This window comes from Gastrolobium bilobum, unplaced genomic scaffold (genome assembly GCF_033153095.1).
Source record: "Gastrolobium bilobum isolate Gb01-03AN ecotype WA unplaced genomic scaffold, APGP_CSIRO_Gbil_v1 utg10314, whole genome shotgun sequence".
NCBI classification, from domain to species: Eukaryota; Viridiplantae; Streptophyta; class Magnoliopsida; order Fabales; family Fabaceae; genus Gastrolobium; species Gastrolobium bilobum.
The window spans coordinates 114,995-139,206 of NW_026895445.1; the positions used below are offsets into that span (position 1 = coordinate 114,995).

General features: G+C 35.9%; 1 protein-coding gene across 1 annotated transcript; it reads right to left on the reverse strand.

The window, feature by feature from the left end:
- Nucleotides 1-595: 595 nt before the first annotated feature.
- LOC133311690 (ribosomal RNA-processing protein 8) lies at nucleotides 596-3,098 on the reverse strand. Its single transcript, XM_061512770.1, has 9 exons — nucleotides 2,855-3,098; nucleotides 2,697-2,758; nucleotides 2,231-2,282; nucleotides 2,029-2,143; nucleotides 1,834-1,928; nucleotides 1,305-1,411; nucleotides 1,104-1,218; nucleotides 988-1,032; nucleotides 596-872 (listed from the first exon to the last, which is right to left on the reverse strand). Exons 1-9 carry the CDS (start codon nucleotides 3,035-3,037, stop codon nucleotides 801-803), a joined length of 846 nt encoding a protein of 281 aa, XP_061368754.1. The 5' UTR covers nucleotides 3,038-3,098; the 3' UTR covers nucleotides 596-800.
- Nucleotides 3,099-24,212: the final 21,114 nt, after the last annotated feature.

Genomic DNA, 24,212 nt, shown 5'->3' on the forward strand with positions numbered 1-24,212 from the left:
CCCTTGGGATTAGATGGGTGGTTTTATGGTTGACGAAATCGCACTCTTATTCCTAGGTTCGTAATTTTATTAGCTTTTCCCTCTCTGATAACCCCGTTCATAAGGTATTGCAAAAATGGTTAGATCAGCAGGATCGCCACGTTTACTCGTAAGATTGGGCAATCCAGCCGATACTTAAACCAGTTTGAGAGCATATCTAGTCTTTACCCTATTTTTAAAACCTCATCCTTTTTTCCGTTCTCGTTCCTATCCTAGAAACCCTTCAAGTCATGGCATTATGTTTTCTGCTACTGTTGGTTCAAGACTTCACTCCCAACCGTTTGCTTCAGGTTTGTTCTATTCGTTCTCGTGTATGCTCTTTTAGTTTGTTTGTTTGTTCGTTCTTTGGGTTTCCATTTGCAAGGACAAAGGTTGAGAAAATTGAAAATGAAGTTATAGACAGGGAACATGAAAAAATAATATGATTTTCTTGAGAAGCACTAAACTTCTTATCAAAGTGCTTTGTTTGATCTATTCAAATGAAAAACCAGTCATGAAATTCATTTACGAAGAAATAGATTTGGCTAAAGAGAAAATTCAAAGTTCCTTGAACTGTATTCAGAGAAGGTAGGAGGATCTAAATTTGTAAACCAAGTAACCCCCATGCACATTTAAAATCAAAGAATAGGAATGAGGTCTAAGGAACCCAAATAGTACAAGAAATTGTGATTAACTAACCTTGCTAACAAGAAAAAAATGATTTAACTGTAGTCCAGATTACAATTGAGTACAGAAAAAAAGAGGAAAAAATTATCATAATCTCATCGACGCTTGTACAAACAAGGTTTAAGCATTGGCCATTCAATATCCTTCCTTTTATAATTTTGCTTTTCCTACACACAGAAGAGTAAGCTAAATCAGTGTTGGGGATCAAAACATTTGCTCCTAATATAATAAAAAGTGAAAAAAAATAAAAAATGGAAACACTCGGTGGAATTAGCTGCATACCTTTTTCGTTAAGTAAAACAAAATAAACATTTTATTTGAGAAGTCCTGCATGGAGTAGAGATCATTTAGCACAGTCCAACTGTTTATTGAGATAATAAAATGGAACATTTCCATACCTGCTTTACAGAGTTGAAACCTAGCTCAGAAATAGCCTTTGAAAACTTTTCTGGATCTGCTCCACCATTATTTGGATCAAACCTGCTCTTTACTTCTGCTATCAGAAGCCAGCCACTGTACAAAACAATACTAAGTCAGATCCTGAGTAGGGTCGCAATGTCCAGTCTATAAAAGCTTAAATCATGCATGGAAAAACAAACCCTGGCTTAAGCACTCTGTATGCTTCTTCAAGGTAACCTTGGTAGTTGGTTCCCATCAATGAAAGACAGAAGACAGCAACGTCAATAGATAAGGAGACAAGGGGAGCCTGCCAATAATTTACGTAATGAGCATGTTGTAAGTAATGATAATTATAAAACTTCAGCCAGGGCGTAACCCACCCACAAAAGCATTTCAGGTAGCCCTGTAATTTGAATAGAAGGAATTGAAGATGCTATTCTCATGCCAGACCAGTGGCATTAGTATTGTAATATGTTGATAATAATATCTTATTGTAATCTTTCTATTCTCAAAAATTTAGTGAGCATTTAATTTTTTTTCTTTTCCAGATACATGAAACAATACATCTTTATGAAATAAAGACCAGAATAGCAAAAACTGGTTTATTTCTTACATAATTGTTTGTGATGTATGAATGCAAGGGCGAGAAATGAGATTATTACTACCTAATGCTATAAAAATAACTTTTTAATGTGTATTCCTATTAGCCTTACAAGCAGGAGGACATACATTTGCCATGTCACAAGCAATTACTTTCGGATCATTGGAGACAAGATCCAGAGAGAATACAGTGTTCTTCACACTTTTAGCAATGAGGGCTTCCCCTGGAATGCAACAGAAATATGAAAGCATTAGCAGTAAACAAAAAAGCATGAGTGTCAGGTAAAAGTTGAAATTCACAATAAAATTAGAGTGAATTCTCACCACAACCAAAATCAGCAACAACAAAAGAAGGACTCTGTTCTTTCAGCCACTTAATAATTACATTAACCGGCTGTTCTGGCCAATTCGACATCTGCATTTTGTATCCTGCATGATACTAGCCAGATAAATCAAAGTCAAATTGAGACAAGTTAAACAAGATAAAAGAAGGGGAGATTTTTTTCAATGGAAATAACACCATTACCAAGTTAAATAATGCTGGTTCTTCCTGAAAATAATCTAGTGCGTCCTTCCCACTGAAAAGAAAGAGAAAGATCCTTAACTCTAGTCAAGATGAAAAAAATTACAAGAAAAATAAAAATTATTAAAAAGCAGTTTAGGACGTTAGGTCACTGGATCATTTAAACTAACCCATAACAACAAAATTAAAACCAAAAGCTGTTTAACTAGACCAGTAATCCCATTGGAATATCAACAAGCAAAGAATGATTAAAAAACATCCTTTCCCTCACTGCACAAATCGCATAAAAAGAAAGCCACGTACAATCTCCTCTAAATTCAAAATCCAGGTACCAGATAACAGTTAAAACGAAACTCGCAACTAAAGATTCATCTTACCAAGAATTTTAAAAAATAAAATGAAAAAACAATAACAAATAAAAACACAACAACAACAATAACAAAAATTGGAACAGTGAGTAGTACATTACGTGCAAGTGTAGAGCTTCTCGTTAATCATCCTGAAATGCCCACCAGACAACCTCGCTCGCATCTACAACCAATCCAACAAACCATTCTGATTAAACCTCAAAGAAATTCAAAATAACATTAACATAATAAACAAACAAATAAGGTTTGGAGGGTATGCCTTTTCCAGAAAGCTAGAGGGCTTTGAGGGCTTTTGTTCCTTCAACTTTCTGCGCTTAGCAGAACTTGAAGGAACCTCTTGCTTCTCGTAACTGTTGTTGTTGTTACTAGGCTTCAGCTTCTTCTTCGCCCCACGATTTCTGGGTTTCTTTCGTTTTTTGCTGTGAACCTCGCTCTTCGTCATTGCTACAATTCTGAATTAGGGCTTCCTGTGAAACTCTCCTTCGTCGTCGTCTTCTTTTCACTTTTTCTATTTCTATTGTGCAAAACTAACCATAAGAATTCGAGGGTGCGGCCTAGGGTTATTTTTTTGTTACGAGAAAATAAAAAAAAAACCGCGCTAAGTTTTTTTAGAGTAAACATCCTGTATAGTCCCTGACAATTTTCACGAAGGTCTTTTCAGTCCCTAACAATAAAAAAGGGACAAATTGATCTTTGAAATAACAAAAAAGGGGCCACGTTCGTCCTTCTGTCAACTCCATCGTGATGGCCCAACTAACGGTGCCCATGTGGCACGTTAGTGTGATGATGCGGCTTGGCACCTGCCACTGTGGAAGAGCAAACGACGACGTTTTCTTCCAAATGGGTACATAGCTTTCCAAAGTACCACACGACGTCGTTTCTTGGTTGAGAAAACTAAGCACCAACACTGGAAGTTACCGTAGTGAGTCATTTTTATTTCACTCAGCACCAAGGCCTTCCTCAAGAAAGTGATCTGTTGCTGTAGAAGAGCATGGGAGTAGTGCATCAGCAACTGACAAGGAGTGCATATAATGTGATTTTTTGTGTAAATTGTGGCCATTATGTTTTTGGAGGCCTTATATAGTCAATGTAATTTTTTGTGAATTCTGGCCATGTTGTATTTATTTGGCCTTACTTTTGATTCCTGTCAGCTGGCTTTCATTGGTAATGCACTACTGATAATGTGATCACTGAAGTATGTGTTTGGAAAAAAATATTTATGAAGTATGTGTTTGTTAACTGATAATGTGATCAGCCAAGTTTCCTATCTGATGTAATGCACAGGTTGATGAATGTTGCAGCTGTTATGTGGCAGGGTTGATGAATGTCCTATCTGATGTCCATTTTATGTTTTTTAACTGAGTTAGCTTGTTGTTGTTCGTAGACATGTATGATTTATCTGTTATGTACCTCTCTTTCTCTACAATATTGGATTGCACTTGTATTCTTCAATGATGTAGGTGATATTTTGCTCTGGTCAGGGACTAATAAGGGCCCCGTGCATTTTGTAAGGGACCAATATGGTCCTCGAGTGTTGACTGTAATGACTTGTTTTTGCTTCAAAATGTCTGTGTATACATTTGTGGATAAAGGGTGTGCTTAGGTACTATGTCATGCCAAAATAGAATTGTGCATTCCATTGGTTGGTCATTTAGCATTGCAGGTTTGTGCTGTGTTACTGGCAAAACCTTTTACCATTACACAGATCATGCCCAATTTTCTGGTTGCAGGGACCAATTAGGACCCTGACACTCATTGTCAGGGACCAAAACTGCCCTCGAGTACTTTTTCCAGGGACCTAAATGGCCCTCGTGTTTTGGCATGAGTACCAAATGTGCATAACAGTATGCAACTTCTGTATCAGCAATTTCATGATTTATGCATCTATATCTGTACATGGATGGTTTGTGATACAATGTAGCAAACTTTTGGCCTTCAATCCATGCCTAACTATGCAATATACCATACTAACACAAACTTAGCATCCAGTACTGCAGTTGTTGATACATAAATATATGATGCCAGAATATATAGAGGAATACATTCAAGGCTTTTTTATAATAGGCCATATGATACTACACACAAACAGATTCGAACCAACACAGAATTTGTATAACAACAGGAATGAGTACTCATTACACATTATTGAAGGAAAAATACATTGGGGTAACTTCTTTTGACTGTTACCACACTAATAAAAAACATACACATTGTAAAGAATCTTGGGATACACCACCCCAAAAGCTAACTAAAGAGGTGGGAGTGCCCAAGGCCTTATAAACTCCACATTAGTTACTCATACAATTAATGTGGGATTATATATCTCAACACGCCCCCTCACACAAGAGCCCTTTGGGCTTGAAGAATGGACAATGCAACAGGCCCAACCTACATGTGCTAAGAAACGCCACAAGAGAAAGTGGGGGGCAGCGAGACTCAGATACCATGTAAAGAACCTTGGGATACACCACCCCAAAAGCTAGCTCAAAGGGTGGGAGTGCCCAAGACCTTATAAACTTCACATTAGTGAATGCCTACCTGTGCTAAGAAACGCCACAAGAGAAAGTGGGGGGCGACAAGGCTTTGATACCATGTAAAGAACCTTGGGATACACACGAGAGCCCATTGGGCTTGAAGGGTGGACAATGCACAGGCCCAACTACCTGTGCGAAGAAAGAAATTCCACTGGAAAGAAAGTGGGGGGCGGCGAGATTTGAACCATGTTGAGATATATAGTCCCACATACCATGTAAAGAACCTTGGGATACACCACCCCAAAAGCTAGCTCAAGAGGTGGGAGTGCCCAAGGCCTTATAAACTCCACATTAGTTACTCATACAACCAATGTGAGACTATATATCTCAACACACATGATGAACACACCTACACAAACAACACCTAACACCCTAGCTGTCCTACCAACATTTCTAATTTGTTTGTCCATCTTATCTAACTCCTCCACCATCTTCAGGTATAAATCATTTAGTTTTCTTTCCTGCTCATTAAGCTTCATTCCTTGCTCAGTAATCTTCACATCTTGCTCTCTCATCATCATGTCCACATACCTCAACTTGAAATTAATTTCAGCAACATCCAACTCCACATTGTGAATTCTTGCTTCTTCCAGCTCCATGGGTTCATTACAGACGTCATCTACCCATCTAAAAAATCACAAAAGGGCTTCTTCTCCTTCCAAAAAAAACCCACAGTTAGCAACTGTTCCAACTCAATAAAGGGGCAAATTACACATTGATACCTTGAAATTAGGACACCCAAGGAAAGCCCGTTTGGGTTCCTCTCAGTTTTGGAGGTATAAACAATACTTTGTCTCCCACATTTGCACCTACGACCGGCGGTCCTTGTCATTGTTCTTCCCCCCATTGAAGTACTCCCACTAGATCCCCCCATGCCAGAAGAAACACTCATCTTCTCCCACGCCCAGCAAATACGGTTGATGTCCTCTACTGTCGTCGAGTTTCAATCATCAACGTCCAGAGATTTTGGTGGCGTATTGCTGTTTAGGGTTTTGCTCTTCGATTTGGACGATTTTTGTCTATTTAGGGTTTGATTGAAGGAATTTGGGGTATTTTCATATTTAGGGTTCATGACCAGAACAAGAAACGACGTCGTCCTCTCAATTTCACAAGTTGCAACTAGGGCTGGCAATATGGGCCAGGCCCGACGGGCCAACCCGTTTAACTCGCTCAAATTGGCGGGCTGGGTTATGAGTCCCAACCCATTAACCCGATGTAACCCGCCTCGTTTACAAATGGTTAAACGAGTTGATAGGAAAACGACCCGGGTTGGCCCGATGGGTTAAAAAAATAAAATTATTGAATGTTGAAATGAAAAATAAGAGAATCATTTGCCCTAAATCTAATTTTGCCATTTTGGAACGCAGTCGGCAGAGCGCAGAGGCGAAGCCAAAGTGAATGACGCTGGTGAAGGGAACGACGCTGGACAACCAGAGCTTGCAGCGTTTTGTTTCTACTTTTTATTTTTCTGAGCAACCGTACCATTCTTCTCACAACTACGAACCCTAGCAATTACTAGATATTCCCCTTTCCTAATTTCAGATCTCCATTTCATTTTCTTTGGTTCGTTCTCTCTCTCTTGCATTTCCTATTTATATCTTAGTACCATGATATTTTCTTTCCTGCCGAAGCTTCATTATCAGAATTTTGAGTTCCTGCAATTTCGTTGAGGATTGCTCTTACCTTGTTTGTCATGCCATTTTGATTTCATAGTTTTTGCTTCATTTTTCTCATTCCTTTATTTGTGTAGAATCCTCCTTCTGCTAATGGGATTATTTTTCTTGGCTCCATTTAGGTTTTTCTTGGTTCAACTCTCTCTTCTCAACCATATCCATCCGTGCGATTTGTGAGATATGAGTCTTCATCTTCGGTTCCCATTTCACTATTTCATTGCAACTCTCTCTAATTTCTTTCCTCACCGAAGACCAACATGTTGGTATGCACTTCTACCCATTTCTTTTTTTTGCTTTGTTATATAGAACAGAACACTAGGCTTTAGTTATATGAATTTCAAGATTTATTTTGCTTTGTGTGCGTGTTTTCTTTCTTACAGGGGAACAGAATACATGTAAGAATCAATTTTATTGAACCGGTTAAATTTTGCTTAATATCAAGGATCACACAGCAATCTGTAATCCACTAGACCCTTAAAAATTATCACGAAGTTAAAAGTAACTATAGTGCATTAAGAAGCCTGAAAATGCTATCATTTCATTGTATTTAGATATTCCCTAGTCTTCAGGAATAATATATATAGGCCAATGGATGCTCATCCAAAGCTTATCCTTCAACCTTTCATGTTCAAATACCGAATACATGTGAATATAAATTGGGAATTATAATTCTGGCTTAACCCATTTCGTATGAGTTGCTTTCTGTAATGAAGCTTATGCATGTGGTTATTTTAAAAACTTCTTCATCTTGTTATTATAATATATGCCTTTTCTTAATTTTCGTGGCTTCCTTTTATTAAAATATCATTTGGTTGAAATATGATTATGTTTGAACATGCCTAGTAGTTTAATGATATATATTGTCGTTGTTCTTTATAGTTGATTATAAATGGAGGTTAATGAACCTATTGATGTGGAAAGTTGTGAGAATCAAGAAGCTCAATCTGTTGTTGAATCCACAAAGAAGAAGGCAAAAACAGAAACTTCAGATTGTTGGAAGTTTTTTGCCAAGATAGGAGTAGCGGATGATGGAATTGAGAGGGCAAAATGTAATGGTTGTAATCAAGAATACAAAGTTGGTGGAAAAAATTATGGAACGTCGCATTTGAAACGCCACATTCTAAAGTGCAAGAATATTAAATTTGAAGATGTGGGTCAAATGATGATAGATATGCAAGGTAAATTGAAAAGTCAGAAAATAGATCAAATGGTATCACGTGAGATGTGTGCCCTTGCAATTATTGAACATGATTTGCCTTTCAATTTCGTTGAGTATGAAAGGATTAGGATGTGGATAAGTTACTTAAATCCTGATGCAATTCCAATTACAAGAAATACTGCTAAGAACGATGTCTTAAAGATTTACATGAGAGAGAAGGAGAACCTTAAAGATATAATGGCTAGCATTCCAACTAGGATTTGCTTAACTTCTATTTGTGGACAGCTTGTAATACGGAGGGTTACACATGTTTAACAGCTCATTTCGTTGATAGGAATTGGAAGTTAAATAGCAAGATTCTTAACTTTTGTCATATGCCTCCTCCTCACACTGGTTTTGAATTATGTCATATTTTTTTTTGATTTATTGAAGGATTGGGGAATAGAGAAGAAGTTATTTTCCATTACTTTGGATAATGCATCTGCGAATGACAATATGGTGAGAAATTTGAAAAGTCAGCTTGGTTTGCAGAAATTGTTGTTATGTGATGGACAATTTTTTCATGTTCGTTGTTCTGCTCACATTTTGAATCTAATTGTTCAAGAAGGGTTGAAAGTTTCTAGTGATGTCTTGAGCAAAATTAGAGAAAGTGTCAAATATTTAAGGGGCTCGGAAGGCAGAATGAAAGCATTTAAAGAATGCATTGATCAAGTGGGAGGAATTAACACTTCAAAAGGCTTATGCCTAGATGTCCCTACTAGATGGAATTCAACTTATCTGATGCTTGAAAGTGCTCTCATATACCGACATGTGTTTTCTATTCTTGAATTCAGTGATAAAAATTATAAATATTGTCCTACACTTGATGAATGGGATAGAGGAGAAAAAATTATGGGGTTCTTGAAGCCATTTTATGATATTACTGAGTTGATTTCTGGCACATCCTATCCTACTGCCAACTTATACTTTTTGCAAGTTTGACAAATTCAATGTAGTCTCCAGAACACATTACATGATGATGATGACATTTTAAAGAGCATGGCTGAAAGGATGATGGAAAAATTTGACAAATATTGGGAGGAATATAGTATTGTGCTTGCACTAGGAGCGCTTCTTGACCCACGGATGAAGACTTCTGCTTTGTCTTATTGTTATTCCAAAGTTAATCCATTGACAAGTGAAGCAAGAGTAGAAGAAATAAAGAAAAATGCATACAATCTCTTTGACAATTATGCATGTCACATTCCTCCCTCTTCAAATGCTCAAAGTCTCAGTGATGTTACAAGTGCATCTTCAAGTGGGTCAATATCAAAAGAGAAGAAGGGATTTTCAGAAACATGCTCCAAGGAAGTTTATTTTAATTTGAAATAATAATTTATTTACTTACATTGTATTTTTTAAAAACTTATATTTTTGTGTTTAACTTGTCAAATATGGTAGGAATTGAAAAAGCACAATAAGCCCTTCAATGCAGCAAAGATTGGAAAATCTCAACTTGATGTTTATCTGGGAGAGGAGAATTTGGAGTTTGATGATAATACATTTGATATATTACATTGGTGGAAGGGGAGAGCTAAACGTCTTCCAAATCTATCATTAATGGCTCGTGACTTATTAAGCATTCCTATTACCACTGTTGCATCTGAATCTGCATTCAGCATTGCGTCACGGATCCTTAATAAATACAGAAGCAGTCTCTTACCTGAATGTGTTGAAGGTTTGCTTTGTACACGTAATTGGCAGAATGGTTTTTCCGGGATTGGTAATTTATTTAATTTGAATTCATTTTATATTGAACCATACTTGTTTGTAAAATTAATTATTATTTTCAATTATTATTTATATAGATGAAGGTGCCTCTGATGTGAAGATTGGCGAGAAGATTGATGAATGATGACGATGGCAGTTAATGTTTTGTTGGAGCTTCTTCAAAGCAATGAATCAAAAATTAGTTTGTGATTATTTTTTTCAATTTGAATGGACATTTGTGTGTATTGTAGTTAAACTTGATAACTAGTATCGTGAATTAATATTTTTATTTTATTTTTTGGGTTGGCTTGTAGAATCAATTTTAAGCAGAATTTGTATGATGCTTTGATTCCTATGTTTTTTCTTTTCTATCACTTCTTATAACATGAATATGCATCTTTCCCCATTTTCTTCTGCTATACCTATAACCCCTATAATTTCAACAACATTCTACTAGTGTTATTAAACATGGACTGATCATTGACTTGGGCAGATAGTGGGTTAATGAATCACTGGTTCAATCATTGGGCCACTGGTTCAACCGATCAAACTAGATTTATATAAAAATATGAAATAAATATAATAATATATATAGGTGTATCTTAAAAACAAAGTCCTTGTAACCTAGTGGCAGGTGTTGCTGGCAAGCCCCAATAGATCATGGGTATAGAGCGCAAAGTTAAAATATTTTATTATAAATTTCAAAAAATTGGTTCATTTGAAAAATTGTTACCGATTCAATATTGGTTGGACCTCATCGGTTTGATACTGAGTTGATTGAACCAGACCGACCAGTTGATTGAACCAGACCGTTCCATAGTCCGGTTCTTGGGTTAACTTGTAAGACCGGTCGGTTCTGTCCGAGTTTGATAACAGTGCATTCTATCATTAATTATTATTTTTATTTTATAAAAATAGCCAATGATATAGTCATTTAATTCTGAGAGATGTGCATGACAATGCATCATTAAATGTAATCAAATTAATTATTTGAGATGTACACACTAATTATGTTTTATAAAGTGTGGATACAGGCAGAATGTAGGGCATTACATAATAATCCATGGTGGGATGGTTATTATGTAAATAATTATATTTATGACTAAGTCCTTGCCATTACTTCAATATATATTGTAAGGATTCCTTATTAAGTTTGACATACATTTCAGGCTTTTTCATCCTGATCATATCTTATTGAATAACTGCCCTATTTAAGAAGTAGTAGGAGAAAGACCTTATTAAAAGTAAGTACTAATCAATGCTAACAAACCCGAATTGGTCATTGACCCAGTCGGGGTATTGAGTTACTAGGCCACTGGTTCAACCGGTGGATCACGGGTTGAATCGCTTGGCCCGAGTAAGTACATGAAAACCATACTTGATATAAAAGTCACATAATGCTTAAGTGGGCTAAGTTGAGTATTTTAGTATGTGAAGTTAAAAGAAAAAGTTAACTCACTTTTGACTTTAAGAAGTTGGTTAAGCAACTAAGACAAAGTGGAAATTTTATTAATTAATACAACATTTATTATTGTTTTATGCTGGACTTAATTATCATAAATAGTAAACGAACCAAATGTATACGAGATGTTACACCAATCACCCCGACACTTTCAAGTGTTTATAGGAAGATTTTTTTCCTTTCCATTCTTCATAGGGGATCTTATGTTTCTTGTAACATCTCCGTCTCGAGCCGGTTTAATTAACATACATATGATACTAAAATATGTGTCAGCGGAAGACAACTTATAATCTTGCATTAGCTTACAAAAATACGAGCTAACTTTTTCCTTTTCTAAATTTCGTTTCACATGATATATAGCCTTATGTTCCATCTTTCTTATAAATCATAATTTCTTTTCTAAAATTTCATCTTTCATCCATGACCATATGCAAAGGCCCTTGACAATCTAAATATGACAATAAGTGTCAATCCAAACAAAGTCTAAAATCGGACAGCGTAACGGTTGTAAACCGAACAAATGAGGATTAAATCCCATTCTCATAATCCATATCTGATAAAATATCATCTTAAACATATCATATAATCATATATGGTCCAACAACGGACCTACTACCCATCCATGGGCACATGCATAACTGGCTCTGTGCCATTATGTCTAACAACATACATATCTTAGAATATGCAGATATAACATGCATGAATACATGAAAGTACATGCATCAAAACTGAAAACATGTACTAAACATATATATATATATATATATATATATATATATATATATATATCATATACAATATAATGGATCAGACATCACGATCCCAAAATGAATAGAACACCACTAAACAATAAACACATGTCCTCCAAAATAATAGCATCAAAATGCTACACATGGACCATGTCTCTATACAGTGATGACGAATCATCCAAAATACACATATCCATTATTGCACCTCCAACCACGATTCGTATCCTTGTCCTGTGAGGGCTCGCCGGCTATCTGCACACCTGAAATGATGTCCCCAAATGGGGTGAGATAACAAATCTCAATAAACTCCAGGTTTATAGAGAGCTCTCCATACCCTGGGCCCACTCCTGCATGAAAGTCAGATACAGAGTATACCAGGCATCATATAAACAAATATCATAACCGAACAAAATATATACACATATCTTATCAGAGGTATACACAGTCATTCCCAAGGGAAGACTCCAAGCGGAAATCAGCGCACGTAACAAATATCATAACAAAAGTGTACACAGTCAATCCCAAGGGAGGACCCCAAGCGTAAATCAATGCACATATTCCCAAGGGTGGACCCCAAGCGGAACTCAACACAACATATCATATCGAAACATATCAATGTAAACACATTAAAAAAAACATATATACATATCTTATCAGAGACGTACACAGTTATTCCCAAGGGAGGACCCCAAGCGAAAATTAGCGCACATATTCCCAAGGGAGGACCCCAAGCAAAACCAAAAACATATCTTATCAGAGATGTACGCAGTCATTCCCAAGGGAGAACCCCAAGCAGAAATCAGTGCACGTGTTTCCAAGGAAGGACCCTAAGCGGAACAAAAAACATATCTTATTAGAGATGTACGCAGTCATTCCCAAGGGAGGACCCTAAGCAGAAATCAGCGCACGTCTTCCCAGGGAGGACCCCAAGCGGAACTAAAAAGATATCTTATCAGAGACGTATGCAGTCATTCCTAAGGGAGGATCCCAAGCGAAAATTAACACACGGGTTCTCAAGGGAGGACCCCAAGCGGAACCAAAAACATATCAGAGATGTACACAGTTAGTCCCGAGGGAGGACCCCAAGTAGACATCAGTGCACATATAATCAATGGCCAACGATCATTATAGAAATCACATCAAAACAAAACATATTATGTTATCATATATCTCTATATGAATGCATCTATACAAAGTATCAAATACAATCATACAATCCAACCATAGTCCACTAACCATGGTGGAGCACACAAGTAGGAAAAGACTTCTTAAACATAGAGCTTACCTCTTGGAGCTTTAACAATAGTCTTACTTGTCACACAAGCCACTTATCTTCCTCCAAAAGAATCCAAATGTTCGAAATCCCTAGGCACAACTAGAGAGAGAATTCAAAACAAAACTCAATAAAATGATACAACACTATGTAATTATACAAGACACACACTTGATTGCTTTCACCTTTTCTCACAAAACTTATGTCAATTATATGCCAACCCACAAGTCAAGACCATAATTCTTACACTCACATATTAGACCATTTTAGGGTGATTACTAATTCAACAAGCAACCACATGGTTTCATGCTTACACAGGGTCTTAGAATGACATAATCATGCCTCTAAAATACTCATTACAATTTTTTGAACACCCTAACCTACCTAGACCTCACATGGTCGAAGCCACATACAAGGAAGGAAAGACGTTTCTCTCTTCGTTTTCACATAATTCATAGCTTAACATACTCTTGACTTGACTCTTGAGTCATTCAAACACTCACTTTATCAACATACACTTCCAATATTTTTCTTTAGCCCAAATGAGCACAATCACCAACTTTCACGTAAGAGCAATTATAGCAAATGTATAAAGGTGATCAACAATTCATACAACACAAGGAACGTTAAGCTATTGGCTAACTGTAACAGCCCGTTGTACACCGGTATTGTTAACATTAATTATGATATTAAGCGTAGTTACAATCACAACAATTCATTTATAAAAATGCGAGTAAACTTTTTCTGTTTATTACGCGAGCATTTAAAACAATAAAAAGCGTAATAATTAAAAGCTTTGATCGTAACTGTAAACTCATGCAGAATACTTATTTAAACTATTTTTATATCTTACTTTACTTAGTATAAGTCACTAAGGGGTTCCCATAAATCCACTTAGCCAATTTCTCAATATTACGTTTTCTACTTATTCGAATATGGTTCGGTAATTATTTTTCTACGGACACACCGCACAAAACCAGACCTTCATCTTTAGTTATCTTTTTTTCTTACTTAAATACCTTTCCAATGAGCCATCACACGAGTCATTTTGATCTCGTTTGCTCTGGATATCGCCGTTTGAAGTTGGACAAGCAAAACTGCCAACCAACCCCAAAACAGCTCAAAACGTCTCTCACTCCACGGATTACTGCAGACAATCCACCCCACCCAACTGCTCTCAAATTTTTATACCACAAATTAGATACCTCAACCTTAAATTTGATATATCATACACTTAATTTGACTGAGAAACGAAGCGGGAATAAAATTCCCAAAAAACTGCCAGAAACAGCCCCTGCATAGGAGCGTTCTGGACAGTCTGTGTTCACAGGCATCTACAGGGCTACGTGAAACCCAAAATATTCTTAGATTTTGACACAATGTGGGGGACATCTCAAGCTTCAAAATGGCATAGGGAACATCCCTATCAGGCCTCTGTGGAGGGAGATATGCTCTCCCGAAGTTCGTCTAAAATCTGCCAATTCTACAGAAAATTCGCCAGAGTTTCCTTTGTTTTTCTTAAAATCCCCAAGTTGTAAATGCTCACTAGTGTCTCAATTGTACCTAATAACCAATGGGTGGCACACACAAGGACCAACAATGCCTTGGGGCACTTACAACCCAATTCAGTTTATATTTATTACACAATTCATACTATATAGCTCACTTTATAAATCCTTAACTTGTTTCAATCACCAAAGTCCATTTACATGCAATTTCTCAACATAAGCATATAATCATAATCCTAAAATATGCCTAAAGCCCTTCCATCATATTACATCAATATCCATGTATACTTACAACATCTCATACAAATATTACAACTTACAAATGTTACAACTTTAACTTACAATTTGAAACATAAGCTTAAATGACATAAACTACTAGACTTAGGCAAAACGACATGAACAAATATGACTATGAAACTCATCCTACATACATACGAGATGTTCATGCCCTAAGTCTAGCCTAGGCCAAGTGGCCATTAAAATGCAAAAAGGTGCTAATCCTCCAATGACTCAACCTACGGGCTTCTTGCCCGCCGCTCCGGTGCCACTGCTACCTCCTGAATTAAAGCCCCCAAGATGGGGTGAGATATACAAATATATCTCAGTAACCAAGAGGTTCTGAAGAAAACTCCGCCCAATGGCTCACTTCGATGCATATAAATAAGAGTAAACACCCTTTTTGGTCCCTAACAAAAAACACGGACCCCACTTTAGTCCCTTACAAAAATAAATTAGTCAGTTAGTCTCTAGCAAGTTCAAAGTGGACCCATTTTAGTCCTTTTGAGGGACTAATATGGGTCTTTTTTGAATTTGTGAGGGACCACAATTTCAACTAAATGGGTCCACTTTGAATTTGTTAGGGACTAACTGACTAATTTATTTTTGTAAGGGACTAAAGTGGGGACCGTGTTTTTTGTTAGGGACCAAAAAAGGTATTTACTCTATAAATAATATAAAATAACCACTTTTCAAAACGGGATAAAGCAAGGGATTTAGAGAAACTGGGGAATATCAGGATATAAAATACGACGAAGCTGGAATGGTAGCTACCAATACCAAGCAACGTCCTCGGCATATATAAGCCTATGGGTATCATCCAAGGCGTGTTCCTAGAACATCCAACCAAGGTACCCGTCCATCCATATACACCTGAGACATTCCTAGTGTGCTCCTATCAGGATCACACACCACGACCCTAGGTCAACTGGAACTCCCTCTCAGAGACCTATCCAGTGGAAGACCGAAACGCCCGAAGTCAAAAACTGTCTACTGGCCAGAGACTCGGTACATAAGTACCCTCATAAATACTACATGCGTGCTTATGTTATTATACACTACTCATATACATTTCCTACCATCACCCTCAACGGGTATGGTGGAACACACAAGGGGAACAAGCCCCAGTACCAAGAGGTTACCTCAATATGATCCTCCACTTAGCTCCACAACAGCTTATTTTTCAAACTTGTTATTCAACAGAATGCCTACACAGAGGACATTCCCAATTACTCAAAAACTCATACAACACATGCCAATTTACAATTATACATGCATTGATCCAACCACTTACCTCAATCCACTTGGTCCTGGACCAAGGGCAATCCACCGACTCACAGTTCGGGGTTTAAATCGACGTATGGCAACCTACATATCCATGTACGAATCGTCAGTACACGGCGATTCTATCAAAACGCGAAAAACGTCAAATTCCTACACCCACACTAGGTAGGTTCGGCCAAACAAGGCTAAATTCCAAATTTATTTTTTTAAATTTTCTTTCTCATTTTATTATACATCCTTAGGTTGCCAAAAGGCTAAATCAAGTGCTGTTTTTCCATTTTACGTCTTTTAAGCGTCGTTTTACTTAATATTTCACTCTAGGATCCTTTATGACCCTTAACACCATTTATCATTTTTCATTGATTCTTCCACCTTCCAACCACCACACAACCCATTTAAATACCCTTCAACACTTGAAACATCATCCAATCAATACAAACAACGTCAAATTCCTAAAACTCTCTAAATGGCTGAATTGTGACCTATGTAATACCAAGGGATTTCCTTCAATTTTCAACCCTTCCAAACTTCACACAATACCATTATATCCACATATAACCATCCAACAACTCACCACTAAAATCCTAACACATTTTCCAAGTTCAAAGTCATGACACCTCAAAATATTCTAAGTTATAAAATCATATTTTTCACCTAAAATTTTCATGGCATTTCTAGCTCTAACACTCCATTCTAAGACATTATCATCTAATACACATTTTCCATTTGAGCTCTCTAACATCACACATCAACAATTAAAGGTTTAGGGTTCATAAATGTGATCTACAAATAAACCATGGAAATGAGGTGGAAACATACTCACAACCAATGCTTGATACTCCTCCAAGACTTATCCAAGCAATGGAAGGCCAAATGACTCCATGAACATCACTTTTCTTCAAAAATTCGAATCTGAATTTGGCCAAGATCTCCCCAAAAAGACGGTTTCAAGGCCTAAGAGTGCAACCAATGGCTTTAGGAGGTGTTTTCCATCAAGATTCAAGACAAAAATTGATGGATTCGGTGGAGAAATGACCAAGTTGTGATGAAATGAAATTTTGCAACAAGGATGGTGTTTTTGGGGTGAAGGCCGCAGGTTTGCAAAGTTAGGAGGAGGAGGAGATGATGAATAGTGAGGGGAGGTGATGTCTCTTAAGTGGATTTGAGTGGGGTGGGTCCCACCGCCACCTCACGCGATTTCAAATTCATTTGAATTTTCCTCTGATTCCACTAAACGTCCAAAAATTCACAACCTATTTAGAAACTCTAATCTTTAACATTAACCATTCTCCTTTAATTATACTTGATCAGATGAATCCTGAGTTTTCCGGTCGTTCGGAGAAAACACTGTTTTAAGTTGTTGCGCGCGCCGCTGGCACGCTTCCCCAAACTTACTTATTTCCATCAAATTTTATCAGAAATTATATTCCCTAGTTCTATAAACCATTTATAACTTGTATTCAAAACCTAGAGCTCAAAACTCAATCGGCACGCTTTGCGGTGCAACTGTACCACGGTATTTTTACCCGGTAAAAACATTATTCACTAATTTTTATGAAACTCGCCTAGACACTCAATTTTTCGTTCTGAATCGATTTTCAGGGTTCTTTTTATCATCTGAGACCTTCTTCTCAATTTTATTTTCCTAGGGTTGTGTGCATGGCTAATTACTGTTTTGCCCTTTCTTTGTATTTTGGCCTAATCTTCAGGATTTTCACTAATCCTTCCTTTTAATTCTCATTTAATATATTAATATCTAATTTAGAATTGCGAGGTGTGATACTAACAATTACTCATATTCTTATAAAACACAACTTACCCTCTTTGGTAAAATTTCAAGAATCTTTATCTTGAGTAGATGTTGCTTTTAATGGGTGTTCCTCCACCACAATAAAACAAGGAACAACTCTATAACATGAAACAATACCAAACAACCATCATTTTTCCATCCAAAATCACTATTAACGTTGTTACTATTCATCTAAAACCTACTATTCTCATTTCTTCATGAAAACTTGAAAAGAATTGGATTTACTTACCACTAAACACCCAAGAATGGAAAGAGGACCGTTCTTCCAGCTTCCATAAGCTCCAAACCACTCAAATCCCAAAAATGCAAGAATATTTTCGTAGCCTTGAGGGGTAGCGATCTCTCTTTATAATGCTTCCCACACTTAAAGAAGGGTTGGGCTGTGTTTCTCTCAAAATTCTAAGAAGGTTTGGCTTTGTAACGACTCAATTCTGACAAGTATAGCTCAAGTTATGATTTTCTCAAGTTTTTCTTTCTTCCTCCAATGGCTTCCTTGAAAATGAGAAGGAAGATGGCTGGTGGTGTCTTATATTTTTAGTGACCTACTGTACATGTTTTATTCACTTACGCTTATTTAACTAAAGTCAATATCTTATTAAATGACTATTTACCCATTTCACCCAAAAGTAACTTTGTGGCGTTCCCAACCAAGGAATAACGTTCCCATTATGGGAACATCGTTCTCCCTTTGAGAAAACTTATCGAACATCGTTTCCACCATAGGAACGTCCTACTGAATGTCGTTCCCACCTTGGAAACAGCTTACCGAATGTCGTTCCTGCTTTGGGAACGACCAAAATTCATCAAATCAAAATCTAATTTCATTTTTCTGAGCTCATTTACATTCAATTTTATTCCCTAAGAAACAATATTAGCAATTCATAATTGGGCCTTTGCACCGTTTTTAACAAAATAACTATGAATCACTATTGTGCACTGTTTGCACGCAAAATCGTAAAACTTCTAAATTATCATTTTCGATCTAAACGTGACTTGTTTGGCAGATATTGGACTTCCATATACTTATCACATCATTTATTCATTTATGGACTGAACCAGTTGCTCAAACAGCGATACAAAATACCCAGCAAAAATTATTATTCATGAGATTTTTGTTCTTATAATGTTTAAATGCAATAATAACTTCATCCTTGCTAATAAGTAGATAAAAAAAATAATATCTAGTGTAATCATCTATGAATGTAATAAAGTATTTTTTATTCTTAGATGACCCAAATTTCATGTCACATATAAGTATTTCTTCATATTTTTAATTTCAAATATTATTTTCACATATAACAATTCGCACACACACACACATATATATATATATATATATATATATATATATATATATATATATATCTCGTAATTTTGTAATAAAATTACGATATTTTTGTTACGAGGATATACAAACTATATTTTATCCATATTTTTGTTAAATAGAATTAACTTACTTTTTAATAAATTTAATATGTTTGTTTTTTGAAAAATTGCTTTATACAATCATTATTTGTAAAACTCATAACAATTTGAATTTGAATTTTGTTATTGATTGCAAAGATATAAAGAATATTTTTTAAAATAAAAATTTATTCATGCCCAAAATTCATATAATATAATCAGAAAAATATTTCTGCAGCTATTGTAGATAAGTTATCTGCATTTACTTTGAAAACGACGTCGTTTTGGGGTTGAAAAATTAAAAATAATAATTATAAAGATTATAATAACCCTGAAATAAATTAAAATTACAAAAATACTATGATTTCTGCTCCAAAACGACGTCGTATTGGGCATACTGCAGATAACTTATCTATAGTGACTGCAGAAAAAATAAACCCTAATATCCTTTGACTAGGGGTGTTCATCAACCGATCCAAACCGATTCAAACCACGGTGACCGAACCGAAAAACCAAAAACCAAAAACCGAAAAATCAAAAATCGAAAAAAACCTACAAATTTTAATTGGATTGGATCGGTTTTCAGATTGGTTGATGAAAACCGATCCAATTCAAATCGAACAAATATATTGATTGCCCTCTACCTACTTGGATCTTTCCCCAATTATAGCCCAAAAATTTCTAAACCCAAGACCCATTAACCCATCAACTAAACCCAAGAAAAAACCTAATCACATCTCATCAACAAAATTTTATCTATGTAGAGCTTCATATCTCATTGTCCAAAAAAAAAAACTATATTATCGTTTACGGATGCTTTTGTATTTCAAAATAAAAAATTTACAAAGCCAATATATACAAAAGATTTTATTTGCACAATAATCATGAAATAAATTTTAGGATTTTCAAAAAATCGAAAACCGATCCAATCCAAACCCAAAAAAATTGAATTGGATCGGATCAGATTTGAAAAAAAATCCAAACCGCATGAATGATTACATGATCAAACCGAAGGAATTGGATCGGATGATTTTTGCTTCCAAAATCGATCTAATCCAAACCGCGAACACCCCTTCATTTCATTGTTTTATAATTTAATAATTTTTTAATATTGAATTTATATAATATTTTATGATTTAATTTTTAATTAGCATTATCTTTGCGTTTTATTTATAGTGTAGTGCTTTGTTTATAAAGGATATTTCGAAATTACATATAATAAGGCATTTTTGGCTTTCAGGGGGTTCACTGATACATGAAAAGGGATCTAATTGCTAAGTTTGAAAGCAAAAAATCTTAAATGTTATACGTAATAAAATCACAATACCTGAAAGTGAATCTTCCTAATTTCTTGGTTTACTTTTACATCATTGTGCTTATTTTCACAATCTACAATAAATTGACATTTGGGCTTGGTTGATATATTTACTTTTGTGTATTTAAGCACACAATTGTGTCAGGTGCCTTCTATCCCATTGAATCACTAGACACGTTGCAAGTTTATTTTTCTTTTTAATTTAAAGTAAAAGGCACAAAAACATAACAACATTGATGAATGTGCCCTAAATTTTTTGACTATTTCGCTAAATTTTTAAAATCTCGATTGTATAGAGCATTAGAGGAAATAGACTGCTCGGAAGTTCAATCTTGATATGCTCAAGGTTCAAAAGCAAAAAAAAATAAAAATAAAAATAGATTAGAAGTTGTAGCAAAGATTTTTTTACATGAAATACGAGAAATAAGCTAAGGTGTTGAGACATCACACTACTTCTCTATTGAGTTCAACTAAGTAAACCTCATTTCCCACAAGAGAAAGCGAAAGATATAGGTCTTTTGTGAGTCATGGATTGCACCCAGTGGTGAAGATAGGTTAGACAGCGTATCAAGATCCATCGATCACTACAAGAAATTCAGTATTTACAGGCGGTTGGATAAAGTCGGTTGTGATAAACGCCTGTTGATAAAAGAATGATAAGATGGGTTCTGATAAATGTACCATTATTTCTTTGGAATAATTCTACGAACTTTCTCATCTCGCATTTCTCTTCCTCTTCTTCCCAATCTCCTTGTATAGAACTTTCTTATTTTCCCTCTTTCTCTCTGAATAACTATCTACTAAACCGCAATGGATCCCTATGACTCGGTGGCTGTCTCGCTTTTCTCAAATGATTTTTTCTCTTTTTTTCTTTGTATTTCTCTGCAACCAAGCACTCGAATACGGTTCCTCTTCCTTGCATTTTCCTCACTGATTCCATGACTATCCTATTTAGACCTCTCTCTCTTTCGTTTGTGAATAGCTCTCCATCTCTTTTTGCAGCTCATGGAATCAATTTGTAAACCCTAATCCCAATTATCCGAGTTTGTCATCGTTCCCTAACGTTAACTGTACACCATCGCACTTTCAGGCATAACGTGAAGCAATCACGTCACCAAATCATAGCACCTACTATCATCGTCCACCACCGGATCGCCATTGAATGTGAGAAATTTTTTCAATGTTCAATTCTTAAGGGGCGTTTGGTTGAAGAAATTTTTTATGAATGATAGAGAAATGATATTCATAGGAAAATGGTAGGAAATGATAAGAAAGTGAGTTTGGTAGGAAAATATAAAAAAAAGTTGTTTGGTAAGAAAAAATTTAATCGAGAAAATTAAGTAACTTTTATAAAGTCTATGTTTGGTTGTAGGTAAAATATAGATGAAAAAAAAAAACCAACCAACAAAATCCCAAATAGCCATGCAAATGGGGGGAATACCACATCTAAAGTGGGAATATTTTTCCATCAATTTTGATCCAAATAGCCATGCAAATGGGATACCTAGCAAACTCATTTAGGTGGGCAAATTTGAAAGCTTGTCAACCAAACATGGGCACCCAATTTCCCCACTTCACATTTCCCTATCATTCTCCTCAAAAACCTTCGACCAAACACCCCCGGTGTGAGAAATTTTTCTAGTTGTCCTTTAGTCACCAAATTTTTTTTCATAAATAGTTAGCCAGTTACCTTAGCAAGATTTAATTATTTTGATCTTTGGATTTGACCTTGTTATTGCAGAATCCTTTTAATGGAAGACTTGGGTCCACTGAATATCAGAGAACTTGAGCACCTTGAACGGTAATTGGATTCATCTCTGAAGCAAGCGAGGTTCGCAAATGTAACAGAGTATTTGCGTTAAAGAAATATGTTAATTTTTCAGCAAATTAAATAGATAAAGATTACTAACGTGGTTCTTAATTAGTTGTTGTAGCAACTTAATGTAATTTCTTTGATTTCACTTACTTTCATAAGTCTTTTTCTATAATATATGCTTTGTGCAAACAATCTTTTTGCAAGAAATTCTGATCTACTGAAAAACATTTTCTGCATTAGGAGTTCGAACATTCATATAACAAAAACCAATGGGATAGGTTTACTCTTCATCAAACGTTTGACATTTTTATATCTGAAAAATGTACTATCAAGGAATTACATGCCTTTTTTGTGTAATCCGAAAATTATTATGTCATAAATGAATGAATTTCAGTACTTGATAAAGTGCCCTTGTTCATAGGAATTTCAGTGAATACTTTGGAGAAAGCATTTAGGATGGTTGATATTGGCCCAAATGCTGAGAGTAAAAAACAGGTATATTCTTCTCTTCTTGGCATACATGCAGCCAATGAAGAGGAATGTATACATGCAGCCTTGGCATACATGCAGCCAATGAAGAGGAACTTGGCAGATTGCATGTGTTTGCATTGGACAAAAGTCTATCACCCTATACACCATCATGAGCGCTGAACCATGGGTAAGAAATGCATCAGAATGCATGCATTCTTAGTGGCTATGAGGTGAGGCAATCAGCCATTTCCATTCACCCTCACATGTGTCCATGACAAGGGGAAAACCTTGTTAAAAATTCTGGTCTTGTGTGTAGCTTAAATCAGATTGCAAACCCTTCTTCCCTTCCTTCCTATTCGTTGCATGCACAAGCCTCAGACTAAAGCATTGCTTGAGAAATTAGACCAAGTTAACCATCTCATCATCCTTCTCTTTCCACTCTAACCGTGACCTTAGTGTTAAGAAACTCTAAAGGAAATAACATTCTTCCTCATTCACAAAACCGTGGAACACTTGAGGGATAATCATAGTCTCCAACACATTTTCTTCTTCCCCTCTTGCTCGGCTGCGTCACCCTTCAAGAGGTAAGGTATACCTCTAGTTCAATGTTCTTCCTTTGGTTGACGGAAACACTTATGGGAGACAAAAACCTCTAACTTATATTCTTCTCTTTTTCTTCCTTGCGCGCGCCACCAGCCCAAGTGTGGAGCTTGTTGTTCCAAGAGATATTAAAGAGTTAGTCACTGCCCTCTTGTCCAAATCGGTTTCTTGGTGCTACTAAGAGGGTAGGTAATAAACCTCTTTTCCCTTTCTCCTTTCTTAAATCAAGAACTATGATAAGGAAGTAAAACCCTTAGCTAAGCATAAACGTAGATTCTGCTTTGTATGTTTTTGTATCTTAATAAAAGGAAAATAACTAAGATAACATGTTTAGGTTCTTTGTAGCACACCATCATGAGATTTTTTTTAAGTCTTAGAATAAATTACTTGATGCTTTATGTAGTTTAAAACCGATTATGTTTTGAGGACATGCCATGAACTGAAATCCTACTCTTTATTAAAATTTCAAGAGGATGTTAGATCTCTATTTTGTCATGTTAAGTTATGATTTGATAAAACGTCAAGAGTCTACGC